This window comes from Mytilus edulis, chromosome 13 (genome assembly GCF_963676685.1).
Source record: "Mytilus edulis chromosome 13, xbMytEdul2.2, whole genome shotgun sequence".
Taxonomy (NCBI): Eukaryota; Metazoa; Mollusca; class Bivalvia; order Mytilida; family Mytilidae; genus Mytilus; species Mytilus edulis.
In genome coordinates this window covers 3,273,524-3,288,349 of record NC_092356.1, presented here as the reverse complement: position 1 = coordinate 3,288,349, position 14,826 = coordinate 3,273,524, and the positions used below count along the sequence as shown (strand labels likewise).

General features: G+C 33.7%; 2 protein-coding genes across 5 annotated transcripts in view; both read right to left on the bottom strand.

Annotated features, from left to right (window-relative positions):
• Positions 1-5,776: 5,776 nt before the first annotated feature.
• LOC139501943 (E3 SUMO-protein ligase ZBED1-like) lies at positions 5,777-6,718 on the bottom strand. Its single transcript, XM_071291247.1, has one exon. It carries the CDS (start codon positions 6,716-6,718, stop codon positions 5,777-5,779), a length of 942 nt encoding a protein of 313 aa, XP_071147348.1.
• A 1,756-nt stretch (positions 6,719-8,474) lies between these two features.
• Positions 8,475-14,826, bottom strand: part of LOC139502323 (uncharacterized) — a 54,824-nt gene continuing 48,472 nt past the window's right edge. For 3 of the 4 annotated variants that reach the window (XM_071291766.1, XM_071291767.1, XM_071291765.1), the window contains 2 exons: positions 10,345-10,411; positions 8,475-9,589 (listed from right to left, as the gene is read on the bottom strand). In XM_071291766.1, the coding sequence (XP_071147867.1) occupies positions 9,520-9,589; positions 10,345-10,411 (137 nt within the window). In that variant the 3' untranslated portion in view covers positions 8,475-9,519. Of the gene's footprint in view, positions 9,590-10,329; positions 10,412-14,826 lie in introns of all 4 variants that reach the window. The other variant, XM_071291768.1, reaches the window with a different exon arrangement.

Here is a 14,826-nt window from a genome sequence, read left to right as displayed (position 1 = left end):
GCAAAAGCGTACTTGGTATGTCCTACGTGGAGATTGTAAGTTCTCGTTGATGTTACAAGAAACAGTAAAATCATAAAAAAAAACTTCAGATCATAGATTTATTATCTATGTTCAGATTTACTGATTACTCGAATTCATGTCAATTTTTTCATGCAAGTGGCTCTCCGTACGAACAATTCGTACGGCGAGTCCCAGGGCTCCTAGTACGAACTGCCATATAGATGAAACGTATACGAATTTCCAAATTTCGGTCTTGGAATAAATCCCGTGAATGGTGCATTGACTTTGACCCAAAAAAATCATTATGTCGAAATATAAAATCATTCAATTGATAGACTAGCCTGATGTTTAGTGACTATATGGACATGTATCCTACAAAATTTTAGATGAAAATGCCAAACACACTAAGAATACGCAAACATCTTAACTGACGATGGCTGGTTATTGTTAAAAGAATTGATGATTCAGAATAAGGAGCATCATGAATGGGATTGTTTTGCTTGTAAACAAAAACTTGGTGTTAAGGAAACTCTGGCATGTGATTGCTGTCTAGAGTGGCACCATCTGCAAATGTGTCCATCTGAAATGTGTGCCCAAACAAACGTATTGGATCTGTAAATCTTGTAAGTAGTTTCATGCGTTTAAGGCAAAATACAGATTTGAACTTAATATATTTAAATGTAAATTATATGTCTATTGTAACATTGAAATTAAATTTCCTACTTCCATGAACCCCATAGTACGTAAGTTCAATGATGGCTGATAATTATTTTAAGTAATTTATATTTCTTATTTGATATGAGCATGTTTATATTGATTCTATATTCATTATGTTTCCTTCTATTTCTCTCATTGCATGAATTTGTTTTCATTTTAAGTCATGTTTAAAATTTATTGACTGTTTTACATTTTATTTAAAATTGTTAAAGACATTTTAATCTGTGGCTCTATGTGGATTCTGCATATTTTAAGTATTTGATTTTAACTGGGATCAATATAAAACGATTGGGATTTGAATCTCTCAGTATTTCTATGATACAACAGTAAATTTTCTACGTCGTGTCTCAAACTTTCACCTATAACTTTTGATTTACTCATCATAAAATTATTCTAAAAATTATGCAGGGAAGCTGATTTATTACTGATTTGCAAGATTAAATTTTCTTTCGCATAACAATAAAATCCTAATTTTAGAAAAATAATAAAGGCATGAGGGGTAGTTTTCTTGTGAAAAGAGGTCGTAAAAATGTCAAGAAACCTTCCAATAAACAATTGAAGTTATCGATGATTAACGAGCGGCGGAATACTAGAAATCAAGAAAATTGCGTAACTTTAACTGGTTAGTTTACCTGTTAAATTCCACACTACTATTATGAAATTTAACCTGGATAAAGCTCTTAATATTGGCTTTGTAACCATATAAAATTTATGCAGGTGAGAATATTTACAGTGTGATTTTAGTTTTACTGACGTGACCCCACTAACGGAAATTTACATCAAATTTTTGGGGTTCAAAAACTGAACTTTTCATTATATATTTTTGAACTAAATATTCAACTAAATTTAAAGAAAAATATATCATAGGATGCCTCGAAGTTTCCTCTTTTCAGTCATATAATTTTAAAGTATGAAATATTTTTGGGAAAAATAGAGTGTTCCCAAATTCACGCCTACCAATCTCTCTCATTCACCACCAAATGTGATGCAAAGAAATTAATGAGAGAGACACCCGGTGCTGAATGAGAGAGATAAATTTTAGATCAATTAGAGGTAAGTACGTAAATTAAGACCCCTTATTCAATTTGTTTTAAAAATCAGAGAATGCTATTCTGTGGCAAATTCATTTCTCTATACGTTGGTATTCATTGCTTGCATGTAAACACAAAACTGACAACGTAAGACGTTTTCTCCTACAAACATGTCAATGGAAATACAAGAAAAAAAGTCAAACAATTGTCCAGAAATCAATGTTAATCTAATCTTATCTTACCAATTTCACTGTTGTAGAAAGTTTACCAGCAAGGTATCACTACCATGTCATATCAAGTGTCAGACTCTATCCGTTTTCTCTCAATCATTCTTTGAAGTTAGTGGTGATGCATGAGAACTAGTGGTGATGCAGGAGAAAAGTGGTGGTGCATGAGAGGACAACAAATTTCTTTATGCTTATATCAAAGTGTTCGACAATTATCATGTGAAATGACTGTTTCAAGTTTCAGTTATTCATCAAAACCTGAAATTGTCTTTCTGGGGACCTTAATTATCATGTTTACCTGGTTCAGTCGACATTGTGAAAGCAATGCGATGTCTGCCTTTTTGATTTTCTCTATTTTCTGATAATAAAGTTACCATTTTCATGTAATTTATCAAAATAGAGGAAGATTACCAAGAGCAATTTTTGTCCGTCCCGCCTGCAACAAAAGTCATGAAGGCGAGACGTAGCGCTCCTTAATTTCGTCGTCGTCGTCGGCGTTGTGATGATCAACATCTGGTACACCCTGTGTTTAAATTCCTTTAAACATTAATAACTTAATCAAATCATTATGAAATCATTTGAAATTTAGACAGTGACTTTATGTTGAGGAGGCACTATCTATAACAATATTTTGAGAGAAAAAAAAGTTTTATTATTTTTTCTGAATTTTATTGGCAAATGGACAGTATATTGCACATCATATTTTGTACACGCTATGGTTAAAAAAAAATTCAAACATCAATGACTTCATCAAATCTTAATCAAATCATTTGAAACTTGGATAGCAGCTTCTTCATGATCAAGAGATATAGCATGTTTCAAAACTAAATTTTGAGAAAAAAAAAAAGATTTTCTTTCTGAATTTCACTGGTAATTGGAATAAGTTTTTTGCACTTTACATTTAGGTTCAGTCTGTAGTTAAAGTTCTTTAAACATCGTTTACTTTATCGGCATGTCTCTTTGGAATTCCTTCTAAATTGGATCGAGGCACCTTTATGATCAAGAAATTGTACCTAAAAATATTTATCTATTTTTCCACAATGTACTGATAAATGGACTTAGGTTTGTTTTTTTTTTAATTTTTTTTTTTTGCATTTCACATTAAAGGGTAGTGTATTGTTAAAGTTTTTAATTATCAATATTTATATCAAACCTTCATGAAACTAACTGAAACTAGTACCAAAGCTTTTAGTGATAAAAGTACAGTGTTTTTATCAAAATTTAACAACAATATAGATTTTTCCAAAATTGATTGATAATAAGACTTATTTTTTGTCAATTTACATTCTGGTACAGTCTGTTGTAAATCTTTCCGTCATCAGAGACTCTTATTAAGTATTATGAGGTGGGGAACATTTTTCTTCAGGACAGTTTTTGAAGATCAACAAATTAAGAGTTACATGTTATCACTGATTCCATGGAACCTTAACGAATTTTTATAGTATGGATTTATTTTTCCAAAGGCCACATCTGTCTAACCCCTCGCATGCATATGCACCAGTTCAAAGGCAGGAAAATATTGGCCATGGGTACATTTAGTAGTTCTATTTTGTATGTTTGTTGATGTTGTGACAAACTAATGTGTTATACTGTTCGATATATATTTTTTTTAAATCTTGTCGGGGTCATTCAGAGCTTGATACCCTGTTGAAAAACTTGAGGTGACCACAGTGAATTTGTGTCTTGTATTATGACCGTTTTTTATTCATGCCTATGCCGTTCTAAGCCAAGTCACCATTCATGCAAAAGTTACCTTTATCAATGAGCAAATTTGAAAATACTGATCATATACACCATTGGAAAAATAAAACCATATTATAAAAAACACTCCAGGTATTCTTCCTCTATTTTTACAAATTGAGATGCAAATGGTAAAGTTATACCGAAAATAGAGAAAAATCAAAAAGGCAGACACCGCATTGCTTTTGCATTGTCGACTGATTCAGGTAAACATGATAATTAAGGTCTCCAGAAAGACGATTTCAGGTTTTGATGTATAACTGAAACTTGAAACAGTCATTTCACGTGATAGTATAGAGAAATGAATTTGCCACAGAATAGCATTCTCTGATTTTTAAAACAATTTGAGTAAGAGGTTTTAATTTACACACTTACCTCTAATTGATCTAAAATGTATCTCTCTCATTCAGCTCCGGATGTCTCTCTCATTAATTTCTTTGCATCACATTTGGTGGTGAATGAGAGAGATTGGTAGGCGTGAAATTGCGTCATGAAGTGAAAAATTCTGCGGTAGATTTCTATAAAAACAAAAATTACCCAACTTTTAGAGCAAAATTTCTGTACTTTGGAATAAAACTCTCTGTCAAAAAACTATATCATCCCATGCAGGAATCTTTTCTCTTTAAAATTTTCGGATTAATCAGATGAAGCATTTTTGAGTTACTGTACGACATTCAAGAAATATGGCATTTTTTTAAAAATCAAAGTCCCATAACTCTGGACACATCGCAAAATTGGAAAAAAAAAGGTAACCAGACATTACCAATTCCAGCCTAATTTTAAAATTTCAGTTCAATTGGATGAAGCATTTTTGAATTCATGAACGACATACAAGAATAAAGAGCTTGGCCGAGTGCACCATGATATGACCGCAATGATCGACAAGTGTTGACACACTTCTAAAGTGGACACAATAATATGTTTGACACAGTAATTTGCTGGACACAGAAATTTCATTAGTACTAAAAAGCACCACTTTGGCCCTTAATAGGTTGGAAAAACTGCAAGTCCTAGCTAAAATTCTCTGTTGGAAATTTCATAAGGACTCTAAAGAAAAAAAAAACCTTTGAAATTGGACGAGAAATAAAAAAGTTTGTTTTTTGGGATTGAGCACCACTTTCGCCCCAAATAGCTCGGAAACGGTACAAGCTACGTTAAATCCTTCGAGACTCTATCAGTGCAGAAGTTCATAAGGAAAACAATGAAAAAATCAAAATGAAAATAAGATGAAAAATAAAAATTTCATGAAAAAAAAAGAGAAGTCCGTTTTAGCCCCTTTTAGCTCTGAACCCTTAAGTCCTAGCTCAGATCTGTAAAAATTCACTTATTTTCTATGATACTCTTTGATCTCACCAATCTTAGTATTTACAATTACGTGTATTTCATTTCTCAAACAAAATCTTCATATTAAGTAGTGTTGTCAAATTGAACAATTATGCCTAACCGGTTAACCGAATAATCGTTCGACCGATTAACCGGTTAACCGGTAGTTAGGTTGATGTTCAAAGTCTTATACAAAGTACTTCACGAATGACTGGTTTTATGATACAATAAATTGACATTTATCCCAGGGTATTATAACACAATAATGCAAACACTAACACAATTAGGATTTCAATATGTAATAAATTACAAAAAAAACAAATTTATAAGTATGTACATTTAGAAAGAACGAAAGAAGAGTTATTCACATTTTTCCTCGGGTACATAGTTTTTATTCAGGAATATTATCTGGTCGATCACAGAGGAAGATAGTCGATTTCTCAGTTTAGTAACAATGAGACCCGCGCATGAAAAGATTCGTTCTGACGGAACAGAGGTAGCAGGAATACTTAAATATTGTCTAGCTAACACAAAGAGTCTGGGGAATTTACAATTATTTTCTTTCCACCACTCGAGTGGGTTTGAATCTTGCACAGCACGCTCCTTGATGTATAAGGACATTTCCGATTCATCTTGAAAGGACGTATCTTCGTCGGTGTCAAACAAAAGAAAGTCCAAAGATCGTTGGACTCTTTGTTTCTTGGCTGGTTGCTTGTCAACTTCAGTTCCAAGGTTTTTTTATGACGTTTTAACTGCGGGCTTTAATGGCACATCGTCTAACTTGGACTCTAACATTTCAATGGCGACTTTTTTTTGTTCTGGGGAGAAAAAGTTAAGTGTTCTATGCCTCGGATCAAGTAAGGACGCTAAAGCATGCTGTGTAGATGCAGTTTCAATGTCATACGGTTTAAAGCGGGTGATGAGTTCTTCTGAAATACTTGCTTTCATTTTATGCGCAAGAGCACTATCCTCTTCAGAGTTTTTTAGGTGTTTTTTTAAGAGTCCGTTGACAATAGGAAGCATTACAGAGGCTGATACGTCCTTTTCCAGACACATGTATGTTGTAACATGAGACATTTGCTTCAATACTGCGGAAATTTCAACCAGATAATCCCACTCATGATCTTTGAGAAGCATATGTGTGTCACATTTCTTAGTAACAGTTGTATCTAGCATTACATCCGTAATAACTCTGCGTTGTTCACATAGGCGTTCAATCATTAGCTGAGTCGAATTCCATCTCGTAACTACGTCTTGTATAAGTTCGTTCTGTCTTAGTCCGAACAACTTTTGTCTTTTCCTCATTTCTGCAGTTATTGTAGTTGAATGCTTGAAATGTCCCACTAACTTATGAGCATGTGAAGTAAGTTTGGCAATAGCGGGTATTTCCAAGCATGGTTTAATGCAAAGCTGAATGGTATGACCAAAGCATCTCATATCGTCAAAGTCACATTTCTCTGATGCACAATTCATGTTCCTAGCATTGTCATGTACAGAACTCACAATTTTACCGTCCAATTCAAACTCTGAAATTGTAGATTTCAGTCGTTCAGCAAGATTTTCGCCTGTATGGCGTTCAGGCATTTCACGAGTAACAAGCACATTTGACTGTAAATTCCAGTCTTTGTCAACGTGATGTTCTGGACTGTTAAAAAGCTTTTTGTAGCATTCGATGTCCATGTATCAGAAGTAAGGGATACGCTGTCAATGAGATTTAACTCTTTAATCAAACTCTCTTTTTTGTCACTATATGACTTTTCTATTCTGGATTTTATAGTATTTCTAGACGGAATTTTAAATTCTGGAGCTATTATCGACATAAGTTTTGAAAATCCTTTTCCCTCAACAATGCGAATGGGTAGGTTATCCAATATAATCATATCCACTATTGAATTTGTTATTAGTTCAGATTGAGTAGACGAAAATCTTCTAGATTTGGGTGTCTGAACAAAGTCTAAAACCGATGACTGCTTAACTTTCTCAGGCGTTTCAGAAAAGTCATTGGGATGCTTTAACTTCAGATGATTCAGCATATTACTTGTACCACCAGTATAGACTAATTCCATTTCACATAGTTTGCATTTCACTATTTTGGAGTCGGCATTACGTTTAAAAAAAGACCAAGCCTTAGATGACGGAGGTGGCATATTTACATGTACGCACACACAATATAAAGTCAAAGTGAAGAAATAAACTAAATCGTAAAATTTATTCAGCATGTTCAGCTTACAACTGTTCAAAATAAACTTAATATGCTAATTATGTTTACATTATACTTGCCCGGAGCTGACAGACAAGTTGTCTATGTGCTAATTAAGTAATAAAATTTAAATGTTTTCAAGGTTAACAAGATTAATCAATAAACTGAACAATTGATCTGTCTAATCAAGTACCAATCAATTCGTACAATCATTTCACATTATTTACTAATGATTTCAGTACACATTTACATCAATTTTATTAAAATTTTAAAAAGGTCCGGTTAACCGGTAAGCGTTTTTGGTATTCGGTATTCGGTCGTTCGACTGGTTAACCGTTGACAACACTAATATTAAGTGATCAATGACTTGTTTGTAGAGCTTTTATTGCTGATCATTTTTGCAATTTTTAATTTTTTTTTTATCTATTAAAACTTATTAGATAATAGCCAAAAACATTAAAATTGGCCAAAAATAGTCTTTTATATGCAATAACCCCTATGCGGGGGCCATCCGACAATTTTAACTCAAAAGTAACTAAGGTAGATCTTGTCAATCTGAACATTTGTCACCCTGTCAGATTTTCTCAATCTGTTACAGTTTCCAAGATGGCAGTTAATATTTGCATTTTACCCCTATGTTCTATTTTTAGCCTTGGCAGCCATGTTGGTTGTCCGGCAGAAATGTCGTTCACAACATTTAAACTAGTTACCCTAAGGATGATTGTGGCCAAGTTTGGTTCCATTTTGGCTTGGCAGTTTCAGAGAAGAAGATCTTTGAAAAAGTTAAAGGACTGACGATGACAGACGACGACGGACGCCAAGTGATAGAAATAGCTCACTTGGCCCTTTAGGTCAGGTGAGCTTAAAACTAGAAATTTATATACCTATAAATTTGCTTCCATTTGGTCTCATCAGTCAGGGTAGGAATCAAATTCATGGTTTCAAGAAATATCTATATCATCTGACTTTCCCTGAGACCTTCCTGGTTCTAAAAGTTAGTACATAATTGTTAATGTACATAACTATTCCAAACTTGAGCTTTTAATTTTTTAAAAATCATCAATTTTTATTTTCATTTCAAAAATTGTATTCAGAGGATATTTAATATTTGACAACAAATAAAAATAAATAATTCTAAGTTTAATTTAAACTGAACCAGGAAAGTTTCGACCTGCCAGTTAAGCATTAGGACATGCAAGTATTTACATATATATATGAACATAAATACAATAAAAATTTGATGCCTGAAAACTGTAGAAGCAAGACAAAATACTCTACCAACTGAGGATTACCCCATACAATTTAGCTAATCTATTGGGAGTCCTCAAAACAAAATTATATACATAAAATAATATACAAAAAGGTGAGTTGACCAAAGAAATAAAAAACAATACCTTATACACAACAAACAAGCAAGTAAAATGTCATATGAAACAAGTATTAACTATTATATTAATTTTACACAGTATTTTCAGAAAATTTCCAAATCTTCAACTGTCCATGTTTTATGGGTGAACAGAACTTCAGCTGATAATGTGATTAAACTTTTGTCGTATACATCCTTTGTATAGTGTAATTCATTAGTTTGAAGTGCAGATTTTGAATATTCTATAGGAAAAGTATGATTTAAGGCGTATAATACAAGCATATCAATAACAATATAGACTAGCTACATCCCTTTTTGATATTTATCCCATGGCTTTTTTTCAAGATGCACTTTATATTTTCTTATCAAGTTAGTTATAAGAATAGAGGATGTGGTATGATTGTCAATGAGACAGTCATCTGGAAAGGTTCCAAGTACAAATAAAAATTTATCTACAGGTTACCGTACGGCTTTCAACAATGGACAAGAATCCACAACATAAAGTAAGCTGTAAAAAGCCCCTAAACAAGAAAATGTGACACAATTCAAGATAACAACAAACCTTTATAAATTTAGATTTACCTTTATAAATCAAGGCATCATGCATCCCCTGTAGGTCGATATTAACAGAGATTTTCATATACAATGCTATAAACCTCTTTATATAAGCAAAAGTAATACATGCATATAACTGCCAATAAGTGCACTCTAAATCTAAGACTACTTTTTAACTCATGTAATTTATATCAAAAGAGCAAAACCTAAGAAGATATAATTGTAACAGGATGCTGTTATAGATGTCCAAAGAAACACAAATTGAATTCTCCTTCAAATCAAAAACTATCTCCAGGGCCTGTATAATTCTAGAAATGCCCCTCAGGGCACTAACCTTGTATGATCAGTGAATGTGCCTTGCTAAAACATAGGGTAATCCATGATTACAAAGTTCGCCTCATCTGCAACATTCTTTGTACCTAAGACAAACCTATAAAACACAATAATTCATAAAAGTAAGAGCTTTACCTAAGGAGGGTCAACTATGCATGAAATGTAGGTCAAATTACATGATCCTAGACCATATAGTGACTGAGAAATGAACTCGACATAAACTTTAACCAAAGTCAATCAAGCATGAAATGTAGGTCAAATTGACCTATTTTGGTATGCATGCTGACAGGCTCCCAAAGTTACATCCCCACATCAAGTGACACGATCCTAGGTCATAAAGTATCCGAGAAATGAACTCGGATGTAAACTTTAACCAAAGTCAATAAAAGCATGAAATGTAGGTCAAATTGACCAATTTTGGTATGGATGTTGCAGGCTCCCAAAGTTACACTCCCACATCAAGTTATATGATCCTAGGCCACATAGTATCTAAGAAATGAACTTCGACGTAAACTTTAACCAAAGTCAATCAAGCATGAAATGTAGGTCAAATTGACCTATTTTGGTATGGATGCTGACAGGCTCGCAAAGTTACATCCCCACATCAAGTTACATGATCCTAGGCCACATAGTATCTGAGAAATGAACTCGGACGTAAACTTTAACCAAAGTCAATCAAGCATGAAATGGAGGTCAAATTGACCTATTTTGGTATTGATGCTGACAGGCTTGCAAAGTTACATCCCCACATCAAATTACATGATCCTAGGCCACATAGTATCTGAGAAATGAACTCGGACGTAAACTTTTAACCAAAGTTAATCAATGTGTACTTACATTTTTGATACTTACCAATCACTTGGTGTGAAAGTTGAAGGAGCCTTCCTTTTTCTCTTGCCAGTTTTGAGTGATACAACTTCTATTAATTCATTATTATTACAGGTTCAAGATAGGAATTAAATATTAAACAAGATGAACTGTGAGCTATTACTCACAAAAGTCTACCCCCGCTAACCATATCATTATAGGATCTGCAAGTTCGTAAACAGGAAGTAGAAGAGCAGCAGACCTGAAAACCACTTAAACAATACAGCACCCCAACCTGATACTTGATAACAAATATCAAATAGCTGTAATACATAGTAGTTGAGAAAAGTGTTACGAAAATTTTTCATTAATATCCCTGTCTAATTTATGTACTAAGTCCGTAAACAGGAAGTTGAAGAGCGACAGACCTGAAAACCGCTTACACAGTACAGCACCCAAACCTGATGCTTGATATCAAATATCAAATAGCTGTGATTCATAGTAGCAGAGAAAAGTCTTACGAAAATTTTTCATTAATACCCCTATGTCTAATATATGTACTAAGTCTGTAAACAGGAAGTAGAAGAGCGACAGACCTGAAAACCGTTTACATGGTACAGCACCCCAACCTGATGCTTGATACCAAATATCTAATAGCTGTGATACATAGTAGTTGAGAAAAGTGTAATGAAAATTTTTCATTAATACCCCTATGTCTAATATATGTACTAAGTCTGTAAACAGGAAGTAGATGAGCACCAGACCTGAAAACCACTTACACGGTACAGCACCCCAACCTGATGCTTGATACCAAATATCTAATAGCTGTAATACATAGTAGCTGAGAAAAGTGTTACAAAAAAGTGTTACGGATGGACTGACAGAGGACGGTGTTACGGCCAGAAATCGCCTTTAAATTGTAGCCAACAAAAGACACAAATCAATAGTAAAATTTAACAACATTTAATATACAAAAGTTTACAAAAGGTATTAAACAAATATTACTGTTAACTTAACTGTCAAAATATGAGTCCAATCTGTTATCTTTATCTGTATCCGGAAATCTTTCGGAATCCAATTTGAATATTACGTTCACTACTAATGTCACAATCCAGTATGATGTTGTCTTTAGAATAAAAGTGTCAATCCAAATGCTATGAATACTAATGTCTATCAATGTCTATGTCCAAGTTTAATTATGAGAGTTTAACTTTAGTGTCTGTATATATAGTGTTGTCATGGAAAATTCTAGAACACTCTATAATGGAACATTGTGGAAAATCCTGGAAAGTTTAAGGATCATTCTAGAAAGTTCCAATCATTCTGTGATTGTTCCAGTGATTCCTAAACTGCACAGTTATAAGATTATTTGGTAAACAACTATCAGGCCATACAACACAAATTAGGCCAACATAAATAAACATAATAATTACAATATCATAACACCTCCCCCCTTAAAAGAAGTTTTAGTGTAACAAAAACTTATCATGAATAATATGAACAAAAATACATAATATATACAAAGTGATTTAATAAGCTCTAGATAAAGCATCAGCTATTACATTATCTTTACCCTTAATATGTTTTACAATTACATCATATTCCTGTAACAATAAACTCCACCTAGTCAACCTCTGATTCTTGTTTCTCATTTTATGCATGAAGGTGAGAGGATTATGATCAGTATAAACAAGAATAGGATATACAGTGGGATTCAAATATACATCAAAATGTTGAAGTGCTGACAACATTGCAAAACACTCTTTTTCAATAGTTGAATAATTTTTCTGATGTTTATTTAATTTCTTAGAAAAATATGATATAGGTTTTTCAACATTATCATCTGTCTCTTGATATAAAACAGCTCCTATTCCTACATCGCTTGCATCAACGGCAAGTTTAAATTGTTTTTCAAAGTCTGGAGTAATCAGAACTGGACTATCAATTAAAAGTGATTTGCTATTTTCAAAAGCTTTTTGACAATTTCCGCTCCAGATAAATTTAGAATATTTCCGTAAAAGATGAGTCAATGGTTGAACAACAGTAGCAAAATTTGAACAAAATTTTCTGTAAAATCCAATCATGCCTAAATATCTCATAAGTTGTTTTCTATTTGTAGGAGGTGGAAATTTGGAAATAGCTTCCACTTTAGCCATAATAGGTTTTACTTGACCTTGGCCAACTGTATGCCCTAAATAATCAACAGTGGCCTGACAAAATTCACTTTTACCAAGATTAACAGTCAAATTTGATTTTGACAATCTATCAAAGGTATCATATAAATGTGTTAAATGCTGTTCCCAGCTATCACTACATACAATAAGATCATCAATATAAGCATAACAACGGTCTAAATCTTTTATAACATTATTGATCATTCTTTGAAATGTAGCTGGAGCACTTTTCATGCCAAATGGCATTACAGTATATTGAAATAAGCCATTTGGTGTAACAAAAGCTGATATTTCACGAGCTCTCTGTGTCAATGGAACTTGCCAATAACCTTTCAATAAATCAAATTTGCTCACAAATTTTGCTTGACCAATATTGTCAATACAATCGTCTATCCTTGGAATCGGATAGGAATCAGATTTTGAGACTGAATTTACTTTTCTGAAATCAGTCACGAAACGAAAAGTTTTATCTGGTTTTGGCACAAGGAGACAAGGAGAGCTCCATTCACTGTTACTCGGCTCAATAATATCATTGTCAAGCATATATTTAATTTCTTTTCTCATAACTTCAAGTTTGAGTGGATTGAGCCTGTAAGGATGTTGCTTAATTGGACAAGCATCTCCGACATCAACATCATGACAAACAGCAGTGGTTTTGTTTGGCACATCTGGAAAAAGATTTTTAAAAGAAAATACCAAAGTTTTTATTTCTTCTCTACGATCAAAAGACAGATGTGCAAGTTTTGAATCTAAATTTGACAAAATTTCTGAATTTTTCAATCTAACTGTCTCTTCCATAGTTTTACAACTAAAAATTGGTTCAATTACATCTGGTTTGTCATGATTGTTCTCAAATTTAACCATGCCTAAAGTGGCAACTGGTTTACTATCACATAGAACATTAGTACGCTCAAAATATGGTTTTAACATATTAATATGACACACTCTATTTTGTTTGCGCCGACCTGGAGTTTTTACAATATAATTCAAATCATTAATTTTACTCTCTATTGTATAAGGACCACAATATTTAGCCTGTAAAGGATGTCCAGGGACTGGCAAAAATACAAGTACCCTATCACCAGGCTCAAAAACTCTGTCCCTGGCATCTTTATCATACCATATTTTCATCTTGTTCTGTACATTTTTTAAGTTTTTCTGAGCAATTTGACAAGCAGTATACAATTTTTCTTTAAATCTAGATACATAGTCTAAAAGATTCAAGTCAGTATGTTCAGTAAGCCACTTTTCCTTAATCAATTTTAACGGTCCCCTTACAGTATGGCCAAATACCAACTCAAAGGGACTAAAACCAATGGATTCTTGAACAGCCTCTCGGACTGCAAAAAGTAGAAAGTGAACTCCATCATCCCAGTCTCTGTCAAATTGAAGACAAAAAGTTCTAATCATGTTCTTCAATGTCTGATGAAAACGTTCTAAGGCACCTTGAGATTCTGGATGGTACGCACTTGATCTATACTGAGCAATCCCTAACTGGTACACTACTTGCTGAAATAGACCTGACATGAAATTTGATCCCTGGTCGGACTGTATAGACTTAGGAAGTCCTACTAATGTGAAAAATTTGATAAGTGCTTTGACAATAGTAGGTGTCTTGATATTTCTTAGCGGAATAGCCTCAGGAAAGCGGGTAGATGTACACATGATTGTCAATAAATATGCAATTCCAGTCTTGGTCTTTGGTAAAGGTCCAACACAGTCAATTAGAACTCTGCTGAAAGGTTCGTCAAAGGCTGGAATAGGCAGAAGAGGTGCTGGTGGTATTTTCTGGTTAGGTTTACCAACAACCTGGCATATATGACATGATTTGCAGTATTCTGCAACATCATTTCTAAGTTTAGGCCAGTAAAAATGCTGCAAGATCTTAAGGCAAGTCTTCCTTATACCTAAGTGTCCAGCCAAGGGGGTGTCATGGGCAAGACCAATAATTTCTTGTCTATAAACTTTAGGCACCACCACTTGGTATATCACTCTCCATTCCTCCTCTGGGGTAGCATCAGGAGGCCTCCACTTCCTCATTAAAATACTGTCCTGATGGTAATAGCATTCGGCCACTTTGTCTGCTTCCTCCTGTGGTTGAGCCCTCTGGCTGAGCTGAAGAACCTCAGGGTCTTTATGTTGTTCTTCGAGTAAATTATTTCGGTCTAATGAATGGCTGTTCACATCTGGCCATGGCATAATAACATTTTTGTTAACACTAGGTGGTTTTATAATAGCCTTTTCTGAGTTACCAGGATCTTCAATATCAGCTATAAAAGTGTCAGAAAGGTCCATGTAATCAAACTTGTCTTCTTGCAAATTCTCATTTTGTTGTTTTCTAGCCATCGCCCTA

Excerpts from the sequence above, each read along its gene's own strand:
- LOC139501943 (XM_071291247.1), bottom strand. The coding sequence starts at position 6,718 with ATGGACATCGAATGCTACAAAAAGCTTTTTAACAGTCCAGAACATCAC.